Below are 12,098 nucleotides of genomic sequence, written 5' to 3' on the forward strand. Positions count from 1 at the left end.
CAGGATGTTCATTCATCATTCTCTGTACCGCTTATTCCATTACGGGTCGCGGGTGAGCTGGAGCCTATCCCAGCATTAACAGGTGAAAGGCAGGGTACACCCTGGACAGGTCACCAGTCCATCGCAGGGCCGACACATAGGAGACAAACAACCATTCACACACACACTCACTCACTCCTAGGGAGAATTTAGAGTCATCAATTAACCTATCATGCATGTCTTTGGACGGTGGGAGGAAGCCGGAGTACCTGGAGAGAACCCACGCATACACGGGGAGAACATGCAAACTCCACACAGAAAGGCCACCACCCTCAAGGTTCGAACCCCCCCCCAGCCGAGATTCGAACCAGCGACCTTCTTGCTGCGATGCTAACCACCACACCACCGTAGGATGTATGAAACTGAATAGTCTAACAACAAAAAAGAAAAGAAGAGAACATTTTTACACATCAACTTTCAGGTTTATATATTTATAAGATAACAATGACTGTTTAACTGGGACTTGTCAGATTTAAGAATTTCTAACTTGTGAAGTGTTTTCATCTTATATCCACCTCTTCACGTAATCTTACAATATAAAATAGATCAGTCTATACAACACTGTGTGTGAATTTTGCTTTGTGGTGAACTTTAACTGTCTGGCAGGATGAAGATTTATAAATATGATCATTTAAAAGGGTCATCTGATTTCAGTCCTTTTAATACAACAGTGGTGGTGCTCGGCAACCTTACTTTGCTGTTATGTGTCAGTGTGACTAAAGCTGCAGCATAATGGCATTAAATGCACAGAGCAGGAATAACAACTGACAGTTGGCACCACAATACACACTGTAAATACTCTAAATGCAATGGACAAAATTGATAAGGGTTGACAAATGCCTCTGTCCCAGTCAGTATCTGTGCACTGACCAAATGTTAGCTACTACAGCTTAATGTGTTTACAGGAAGTAAGGTGTTGTTGTTCGGGGTGGGATGACTCTTTCAGAATCAGGCACTGCTCTGAAGAGCTTTGGCTCTCTTGTGCTAGCGTCTTTGAAGACCACGATGGATGCAATGTTGCCGCAGCGGTAGCAGTAGTTGGGAGCCGACCACACTGTTACCAGCTTCTCATCAAACATGAACTTGTAGCCTTCATGGACGAGCTGATGTGCCCTGCAGATCAGCTTCAGGTTGTTGATGTAAACAAACTGCAGATAAAAAAACAAACAACTATTATTTGAAGCCTGTGCAACTCTGATGTACTTCAGCTTGACGTGGCATCCATCCATACACCGTACCCACTGTGAGACCATAACTATAAAACCTCAAGACAAACACTCAGACCTCAGAAATCCAGCTGTCGATGTCCTGTAATTTTTATACAAGCACTTATATTCAAACTGCACGTAATTCTTGCAGCTTACCTCATTTGTGACCTTTGCACCAAAAAGCCAGCCAGCTCCTCTGGGACTGATGGCCCAAGTGTCCACGTCCTCAGGGTCTGACCACACCAGGTCACAAAAAGCTCCTTTATGGGGGATCTCCTGGTTCCGCTTGATGGTTCGAATTAGGTCAAGAGTTTTTATGTCTGGAGAAAGGCCGCCGTGGATGCACAGGATCTGCCCGTCCATCAGCTGATAGAAAACAACATTAAAATCACAATTACTAGGACATCGGACTTCTCTCATCACATAATTATTTCTTACAATTATGAGCAAAATGAAATGCTATGACGGTGCTCTGTAGTATGTGGACCCAGCTGATCTGATTCTGTGCCAACTATGATGGGATCCGGCACCAACCCAGAGGATTTTAGGAAGTCTTTTCTTGGGTTGTGTATGGATTAATAAATAGTAAAAATATGCTAACTGACCTCACAAATCTCTCACAAAGTAGGCCAAAGGAACTAGAAAGACATTTATAAAAACAGAGATGATATCTGATCCTCAGTGAGACACCAGTGAAAAAAAAAAACAATATCACACAACGTTCATGGTTGAGGTGTCATTTAGTCAGAAAAGCTTCCCTTTCCATTTTTATACAGATTCTGAAATAAAACAATGTAAAATAAATCCCACTGGCATCAGTGAAATTAGCATGTAGCACAGTTAAAAAGTGTCACGGCCCCTTTTACACGTCAAGAATGTGAGAAAAGATTTTGGATTACATCATCCTAGAGGGCAAAAGTAAAGCTAAAATATCTCATCTGGTCCTGGTGAGGTTGTATGGACCTTATAATGCACACACAACATATTCCCTCTGCTACACTAAACTGAAACATCTACTTGGTGCTTAGGATCGAGCCTTGTTAACCCTTTAATGTCCTGCTCAACCATTTTGCAGAGCACATTTTGAGTTACAATATCTTAATGGAAAATGCGCTGAACTCAACTCAACCTGTTTGGGTCATCTCTACAACTTGGTTGAGGTATGTAATGCTTAAAACATCCACTAGAGGGCACTCTATTTTTTGGCTTAGAACTTCTCACTCATCCTGCTACTAGCAAGTTGGAAACTGAAAAATCCCTCCTGACACGTAGACTGTTTTGGGCTACAGTTTAAAAGGTAATCTTAGTTTTCTAACATAATATATCATCTAACATGTTACTTAAAGAAAATGTGTAACTTGCTGCAACAAGAAAACAACCTATAAGAGTCAAATAATTTTTTTAAAATGTGCTCGACCAGACGGTTGAGTTGTCACTTTATGGTAAACTTTGGCGTGGAGTGACAACTCAACCGTTTGGTAACAGTTTAGTGAAATTATGCTAATTTCAATAAAATTAACTATTTTCTATGGAATAAAAACACTTCTTTTTATACACGTTATGTTACAATTATAGATTTATTACACGTAAACTTTTTAATATGGTAAATGGACTTGTAATTATATAGCGCTTTTCCAGTCAGTTTAACCACTCAAAGTGCTTTACATTATTTATCACATTCACACACACACACACACACCCCCGATAGGAACATCGGGAGGCAACATGGGGTTAAGTATCTTGTCCAAGGACATTTCGACATGTAGTTAGTGGAAGCCTGGAATCGAGCCGCCTACCTTCCGGTTGAAAGACGACTGCTCTTCCTCCTGAGCTACAGCCGCCCGAGTATGATTGTTGCATTTATCTAACAAACATGCTGACATTTATATATAATGGTGTATCTCTTCCCCCTTTTTCTTATTTTGTGTTTTACAAATAAAAGATGGATACTAAATCATTTTATGGTTCAAGGCCATGGAATTTCCTGGCCCTTGTACCAAAAGATCCTCAGACTCTGAGGCTGATTTGAGTGATAATGATGATGACATGATTGGGGATCCTGATTATCTGCCCAAACAAGCAGAGGTGGTTGGGGATCTTTCCACTAAATCTATAGATGAGGAAGAGATGCCCTCCACGAGCACATCTGCTAAGAGGAAGAAAAAAGGTAAAAATACCCTAAAAATAGTCATGGAAGAGCTGGATGACACGCCTAGGTCAACCCCAGGTTCAAAGAAGAAGAAAATGTCAGAAAAGAAAGAAAAAGACGCCAGGAGAATCTGGAAGCATGTAGATATTGAGGAATTCCAGGTTCCTGATTCCAGTTTTGCACCCCTTGATGCTGTCAAGACACCCTTTCAGTATTTCAAAATGCTCTTCAATGATGAGATGATTCAACATATTGCTCATCAAACCAATCTGTACTCTGCCCAGGAGTTGGGGGAGCCAATCAAGACTAACTCTAATGAGACTGAAGACTTCCTGGCTATGCTACTTTTGATGGGTGTTTTCGACTTCCCGGCCATGGAGGACTACTGGCACCCTGGATCTCGTTTCAACTTAGTTAGCAGTTTATTTGTACAGCACATTTCATGAACAGGACAATTCAAAGTGCTTTACATAAAACAAAGGCATTACAGATATTTATAAATAGTATAATAATATTTGTAGGTATTAAAAGATCATATAATGACTATTATACATTTATAATAATGTTTAAGTTAGCTTTACCATAAAGCTACATCTCAACCATTTGGTAGAGACCTATATTTAAAAAACAGGAGGGTTTATCAAAAATGTTTATTTTTATTTTTGTTAATAGTGACCTAATAACATAAAAAGTACACAAAAGAAAATTTTACAATGTTTTTGTCTTGGAGAGAACATTAAGACATCTTGAATACAGCCCATGCAATAATTGAAAATAACAAGACATGCTTCTAGTACCAGAATTTCAATGCATTAGCACGGATTATTTATCAGGATACAACAACTTAAACAAAAACATATCAAGAGCATATTGTATTAATTTTTACTTACAGCTGCAACGGTGAACATATCAAACTCTCGTGGTTTCCACATAGAAGAGAGATGCGCTCAGGCCATTTGGCTTTCAGTACCAGCAGATAGGTGAATGTCTCCAAGCTGTAATATCCTCCATCTACAAAGTCACCCTACAGACAGCAGAGGCTTGTTAAAGATGCTGTCCCAAAATACCATCCTGGAAAGCAGAGTCCTACGTAAGTTCAAACTGAAAAAAAAACAAACCCTGAAGATGTAATTTGACCTGGCCGCCAGTTCGGAAGAGCTTGCAAAGATCACAAAACTGTGAAAAAACACATCACAATTCAGTGTGGAAATTATACTGAATTTGTACAATACAGTAAAAAAAAAAAGAAAAACACAGAAGCAGGTAAAGATCTTGTACAATGTAAAACCCATCACATCAAAAGAGGAAATATTAAGATGTTTGAAGACATTTTTACCTGTCCATGAATGTCTCCACACACCGTTACAGGAGTAGAAACTGTTTTGGACGAACTCATTAAAGTTCAGAGTTTGGGAAGAATAAACTAATACTGTTTCACTGAATGAAATGTGTAATATTTCCTTTGCATATCGAATATGAAGGGTGGTGCTCATCTGACAAGCCAGAAGGGATTAATCTAATAAAAAGTTTAGGATCAAGTCTATAAAAATTAGTAAAGAAAGGAGTTAAGTTTTAACAGTCACAGATTCTACCCTTTTTATATGACCACAAAGACATGGAGATGCCAAGCGGGGGCAGCAACAGAGCCACTGTGATCTGATAATCTGGTACATCTGTAGTCATTCATAGTGGCCCAACAGAGCAGCTCAGCACATGACATTTTGTTTTAAACTTTGATCAGTCGGTGGCTCACACTGACTGTCTGACTCCAAGGTTACACCAGTGTCTATCTTATTTATTCTGTTTCACGTTGTGAGGAAAAAAGCACCCTAGACAAAAGGTTAATGAAACCAGAAAGCCGTCTGCAAGAAAATATGCTTAACTTGTTAAAGTGTGACAAAAAATGCTTAAATTCAATCGTTTAAAGCTTAAGATAATGTTATGGCATTATGAGCTCCTAAAATAAAATCAAGGCACGAGGGCTGCTGGGTATATTCCATATGAGCCTCTCAAGTTGTCCTTCACAAGCATCTAAAACCCAAATAGTTAGCGTCATCAAGTCACTATTAACGTTAGCTATATCTTATAGCTATTAAGATTATTACTGGAAAATAACGTAGCCGAACAGATCAGTCTCATCCTTGCTTTCATAAATCTTTGGGGATATTTGGTTCGGACTGTGTTTATAGAAGATCACATAAAATATTTGCTGGACTGTTTTGACTTCCTAAGACAGCAGGCTAGCATCAGTAGCTAGCAGAAGCTAACGTTCCCTAGTTAGGCTGTTACAATACAAAACAGTACAGAGCTAGTTTTACAATTATAAGCTAAGGATACATCTTTAGCTAAAATACTTCTCAAATGTCACATTTACCTTGGGGTCATTTTCTGGGAGATATTTACACTGTTTAGCAATCTCCGCGTATTTATCCAAATCTAGAGGCGCCATTGTACCATGAATAGTTGTCATGCGCAACTTCCTGTAACACTTCATCTGAATTCCGCACCGGTTTCTATGTTGTCCTTTCAAACTTTCACACAAGCTGGAGTAAGTAATTAAATAAATCAGTAAGAGTCCTCAAAGTTTTTATTATTATATGTATGTGTGTATTTATGTATTGTAAAAATTCCTAGTGTGCTTGATTGTTATTGGAAGCAGCCTGGAATTTCTACTAATCAGTTTTCGTAGATGTCAAACTGTCAGTCAAAAACAAAAACAAAAAAGTATTTTGCCTAAAAAAGGAGTAAAGCAGGACAATTGGCTCGATGCACGGCTCAATGGAATTTCACGATCGTTCATGGATCCAGCATATAGTCCAGACACAAAGGTAATGGCACCATGGGGCCATACCAATCATCGCCTTGAATGTGGAATGGGACTTATAGGTGGAGAAGACTTCACTCTGCAGAGGGAGAAAGGATGGTGTCTGGCAGAAGATTTCTGTGCAATGAAGTACCACCTGTGTGTCGGACTCTGATGTACTTAAGCTTGACGTGGCATCCATCCATACACCGTACCCACTGTGAGACCATAACTATAAAACCTCAAGACAAACACTCAGACCTCAGAGAAAACAACATTAAAATCACAATTACTAGGACATCGGACTTCTCTCATCACATAATTTTTTCTTACAATTATGAGCAAAATGAAATGCTATGACGGTGCTCTGTAGTATGTGGACCCAGCTGATCTGATTCTGTGCCAACTATGATGGGATCCGGCACCAATCCAGAGGATTTTAGGAAGTCTTTTCTTGGGTTGTGTATGGATTAATAAATAGTAAAAATATGCTAACTGACCTCACAAATCTCTCACAAAGCAGGCCAAAGGAACTAGAAAGACCTTTATAAAAACAGAGATGATATCTGATCCTCAGTGAGACACCAGTGAAAAAAAAAACAATATCACACAACGTTCATGGTTGAGGTGTCATTTAGTCAGAAAAGCTTCCCTTTCCATTTTTATACAGATTCTGAAATAAAACAATGTAAAATAAATCCCACTGGCATCAGTGAAATTAGCATGTAGCACAGTTAAAAAGTGTCACGGCCCCTTTTACACGTCAAGAATGTGAGAAAAGATTTTGGATTACATCATCCTACAGGACAAAAGTAAAGCTAAAATATCTCATCTGGTCCTGGTGAGGTTGTATGGACCTTATAATGCACACACAACATATTCCCTCTGCTACACTAAACTGAAACATCTACTTGGTGCTTAGGATCGAGCCTTGTTAACCCTTTAATGTCCTGCTCAACCATTTTGCAGAGCACATTTTGAGTTACAATATCTTAATGGAAAATGCGCTGAACTCAACTCAACCTGTTTGGGTCATCTCTACAACTTGGTTGAAGTATGTAATGCTTAAAACATCCACTAGAGGGCACTCTATTTTTTGGCTTAGAACTTCTCACTCATCCTGCTACTAGCAAGTTGGAAACTGAAAAATCCCTCCTCACACGTGGACTGTTTTGGGCTACAGTTTAAAAGGTAATCTTAGTTTTCTAACATAATATATCATCTAACATGTTACTTAAAGAAAATGTGTAACTTGCTGAAACAAGAAAACAACCTATAAGAGTCAAATAATTTTTTGTTTGGGTGGAGAAGGCTTCACTCTACAGAAGGAGAAAGGATGGTGTCTGGCAGAAGATCTCTGTGCAATCAAGTACCACCTGTGTGTCGGAGAAAGCAGCAAACTCAGGTGGCAGATGAGCTTTCACTACTTCCGGTGGGAGCCACAGACGCTTGCTTCCAAGCAGACAGTACAGGAATTGTGTCCAAGTGGACAATTCGACTGGCAGTGCTGCGATGAATATTAAACCTGTCAGCAAGGTCCCTGAGTTGTAACCCCACTGAGAGGTGGATCAGGAACAGCAGCAGCTCATCAATGGGTGGAAGTTTCTGTTGAAATATAAAAATTTCCAGTTTAGTAACCTTGCTAACAACTGATATTGTTAATAAAATCAGTGTAACAATTATTAATCATTACACATAATCCAAAGTGAACTTTGTAACTTTTTACTTTGTAATTAGTGAACAACAAAGGACTGGAAATTATTATTCAGTTATGGTTGTATTAAGAGAGGTGGGTAAACTATGAAAATGTCCAAAACATATTTGATGATGGTGGAGGTTGTGGTCCAGTGTTTTTATAACAATCACAATGGTAATAAAAATTATTCATAAGAGTATTATTGGGCATACATATGTTAAATCTTGATGAATTCCACACAGTTTAACCCAGTATGTTAACTGCAGCATTTACTACAGCCCTGTGAGGGAAAAATCCCAGTTATTACGTTTTAATAATTGTTTAAATATTTTTTTGTGCTTAATAGGGTGTAAAACCAGGCAGAGTTGGTGAGATGACGGTACTTTCTACCAAACCAAAAACCAGACAGTACACAGTTGCTGCTGGTGTGAGGTAATGTATCCTGATGTATTTGTCAGATTCTTTGTTTTATTTTCTCTCTTTTTCCGCCTGTTTCTCACTGTAATTGTTGTGCATTACTCTTTATTCTCATCAACTCCTAATGATAATAATATAACTTCTTAATAGGAGTAAGCGATACAAAGCAGTTCGTGGGGACCTGCCGGACCCAGATGTTTTAGAAGTGGCTGAGGCATACAAGGCTTTTGCTGCAGACATCGTGCCACTGATCACCACCATGGATATAAACAAGGATGTTCCGCTGGTGGATTCTGTGTTTGGCCCTGTACAGTATGGTAGCCCCATCTCTTACCAGCACCCTGTGCCCAGTAGCCGAGTACTAGTTCGCCACCCAGATGCCCCCTCTCCACCACCTCTGCCCATAGATGGCTAAAAGCTGGAGCCATCTACTTGTCATTTTTTGTGTAGTCATCAGCAGCATCTCCAGTTCATGTCACTTGCTGTAACCTTGGAAATGGTGAGGAAAATAGAGATGGCCACAAGAGACCAAAGTGACAGCGTAGAGTGGCATAAAGTCAGGAAGATGAGGCTCACTTCCTCTAGATTCTGGGAGGTGTGTTATGTGAGAGGGCACAGTTCTGCTGAAAACCTAGCAGGAAGAATTAGGAAAGATGTGGCTCAGACAGCATTAATGAAAAGGAGACTAGCACTGGAGCCCTCCAAGAGTACAGCAGGATAAAACAATGTGAGCTACTGGCCATGTGGCTTTGTAGTACATCCAGATGCTCCATGGCTAGGAACCTCTCCTGATGGTGTTGTCTTTGACTCAGCTGAGAGTCCACTATTTGGACTGGTTGAAGTCAAGCGCCCCAATGCCAAAAGCTATGTTGACTGCAGCTACCTGCAAATGCAGAATGGCACATTAAAACTGAAGCAGAGCCACAGTTACTACTGGCAGATCCAAGGTCAGCTGTTACTCACTGGGATGGAGTGGTGTGATTTGGTAGGTTTTGCAGAGGAGGACATTCTTGTACAGCGTATCCATAGGGATGCTGAGGTGGCAAAGGTTATAAGGGAGAAGGGAGACTATTTGTTTTTTTTACTTTTTCTTGGGCTAATCCTCTTTAAAATGGCTCATTTGGTTAGCTCAGGGTCAATCAGAAAACATGAACTGAATCTAAACTTAAACTTAGTTAAAAATGACATTGATGTTTTATTGTTCTGTTTCACAGTTCTTTGAAAAGAAATGAAATCTTTTGGCTGTGTGTGTGTTTTTTTTTAAATCAGTCACATTAGTGAATTCATCCAGATGTACATAGTTACACTGCAACTCTATAAAATGTCCAGTGGGTTTTATGTGCACTGTTTGATTATTAAATTGTGTATTTTATTATGTACTTTGGAGTGTGTTTGTTTTATTTTTAAAGTCTATGTACCCCAAAATTATTACATGTGAATTTTATGTTCAAGTTCATGATGTTAAATCTGAAATAACTTTATTTCACCTCCACTACAGGCCTGTGGGGTACAATTCCAGTTATGAGAAGTTGATGAGAAACCAACACCCACCCTAATTTTTCATTTAATTAAAATGGATCATGACTGATTAGTTCATTTTAACCCTTTAACATATTTTTGTTAGTTCCTTGCAGTTTCTGGCAAAAGAAACATAGATCATATTTCATGTTCCTTTTTATTAGGGTCCGAGCCATACGAAGTATGGAAGGACCCTATTGTTTTCCAAATGTTTATTATTATACTTCTCCTAAGCGCTTCGAGGCCAAATTTGACCCCCTAAACACCCATGAAAAGTTGTGAAACTTGGCACACACGTCAAGCCCGGTGAAAATCGCAATATTGTAAGGTCTGCATACACTTCAATGCAAAAGTGGCTCAACAGCGCCACCTAGAAGTCAAAAAAATACCCCAATGAATGGGGTCCGGGTACGTCTACTTCGACGTAGGAACACGAAACTCGGCACACGAAACTCGGCACACACGTGTACCACCCCAAGCTGACCAAAAAAGTCAATTGAACACCTGTTGCCATGGCAACGGTGTGCCCGCCATCTTGGCGTGTGGGGCCATTTTTTTGCCATTTTTTGCACTTTACACACATCGTATTTGAACAAACTAGTCTGAGGGGATTCGTGCGATTGACTCCAAACTTGGTGGGAAGCTTCCTGACAAGTTGGGGACCAAACGCTCCTCAAATCTTTCTAATAGCAGAAAGCATGTTACCGTGGCAACAGACGGAAAAACGCCTTCTCGCCATGAAACACGGTTTGCTCATATCTCCATAGAAATACATGGGATCTCCATCAAACTTGACAGTATTCATACGTGTAACACCCCAAGTCCACCAAAGAAGTCAATCAAACACCTGTTACCATGACAACGGGGAGCCCGCCATCTTGGATTTCACTGCCATTTGAACGAACTACTCTGAGGGGATTCGTCCGACTGACTCCAAACTTGGTGGGGACCTTCCTCACAAGTTGGGGACCAAACGCTCCTCAAATCTTTCTAATAGGAAAATGCGTGTTACCGTGGCAACCGACGGAAAATGACCTTCTCGCCACGAAACACGGTTTGCTCATATCTCCATAGGAACACATGGGATCTGCACCAAACTTGACAGGATTCATACAGGTTGGGTCCTTAACGCATTACACCACCTGTTGTCAGGGCAACATATTAGCATCGGGTGGCAGGGTCCAGGACGCTCGGACCCGATGGATGCCGCTTGCGGCTTTAATTCATATTATTATTATTATTAGCAACAACAACAGCAGTCCTCACAAATGTGAAGAGATCTACGTTTCCTTAAAAAGAGGATCATGAATAATGTCATACATACTGTTGGGTGAGAGACTGTGCTTCTGCTGGCGGACACAGTCTTAGCGCTAGTAATCCTCACTATCTTGCTTTTCACAACAGGCTCCACCAATTTCCAAAATGCGAGGAAATGCTGGTAGGATGCAAATCTGGTGTAGAAACGAATGTCCTCATCCGAACCAGACAGACGCTCTAACCCAAATCGCTGCCGTAGCTGTAGCATCTCCACCTGATGCTGTAGCTCCGCTATTTTCTGAAGCAAAGCTTCGTTCTCATCGGCCAGCTTCGACGCTCTCGCCCCCGTCTCTGGAGTCACAAAGTAATCATGGTCGACTGAAAATACCTCAGTTTCCATCTCCACTTCAGAACAAGAATCCGGAACGGGGCTCTCGGGCCGTGGACGCCGTTCCCAAACACCGGGTCTGGGTGCAGGTAGTTGATACCCATTCCAGCTGAAGAGAACAGGTATTGCTCCCTTCTGTAGCCGTCTCAACCCCCCAAAAAGTTACACAACAATGGAGACCTGACGTTCTGACTCTTTGAAAAACCAGTCGCCTTTCTTGGACTGTTAGCATACTCATGGTGGACAGTATGTTAAACACGAACGACTGAATAAAAGAGTGAAAGTTGCCGGTATTCCGCTGTCGCTGTCAAACTACCTAACCGGAAGTACTCGCCCGCACACTTGACGTCAGAGCGTAACCAGGCGCCATATTGTGCACGTAGCCAATATGGGACGTGGCCTTAATCATCAGAGATTCTTTTCGCTTTTATGACGTCAGCGCGACCAAAGGCAATCTGACGTCACACTCGTCCTTCGCAATATTATAAATAGCAGTCATTTGGTCCCAGGTTAACAGCTCTAACGTACGCGTTATTTTAGCACCCAGTAAATTTCGAGGACAATCACCTGCACAGATGTCAAGACATATTCCTGTTGCAATATTCGAGCGACAACTATCACAA

At 40.6% G+C, this 12,098-nt stretch overlaps 1 protein-coding gene across 2 annotated transcripts; it reads right to left on the minus strand.

Moving 5' to 3' along the window:
- Positions 1-458: 458 nt before the first annotated feature.
- Positions 459-5,896, minus strand: LOC121649249 (serine/threonine-protein phosphatase 6 catalytic subunit-like). Of its 2 annotated transcripts, XM_041999917.1 has the most exons (6): positions 5,771-5,896; positions 4,733-4,773; positions 4,515-4,572; positions 4,287-4,420; positions 1,404-1,613; positions 459-1,187 (listed from the first exon to the last, which is right to left on the minus strand). In XM_041999917.1, the coding sequence occupies exons 4-6, from the start codon at positions 4,326-4,328 to the stop codon at positions 939-941; spliced, it is 501 nt and encodes a 166-aa protein (XP_041855851.1). In that variant the 5' UTR covers positions 4,329-4,420; positions 4,515-4,572; positions 4,733-4,773; positions 5,771-5,896; the 3' UTR covers positions 459-938. The 2 variants fall into 2 exon arrangements, with proteins under 2 accessions (XP_041855851.1, XP_041855853.1); XM_041999919.1 differs by lacking the exon at positions 4,733-4,773.
- Positions 5,897-12,098: the final 6,202 nt, after the last annotated feature.

The sequence above is a fragment of the Melanotaenia boesemani genome, chromosome 11 (genome assembly GCF_017639745.1).
Source record: "Melanotaenia boesemani isolate fMelBoe1 chromosome 11, fMelBoe1.pri, whole genome shotgun sequence".
Classification (NCBI taxonomy): Eukaryota; Metazoa; Chordata; class Actinopteri; order Atheriniformes; family Melanotaeniidae; genus Melanotaenia; species Melanotaenia boesemani.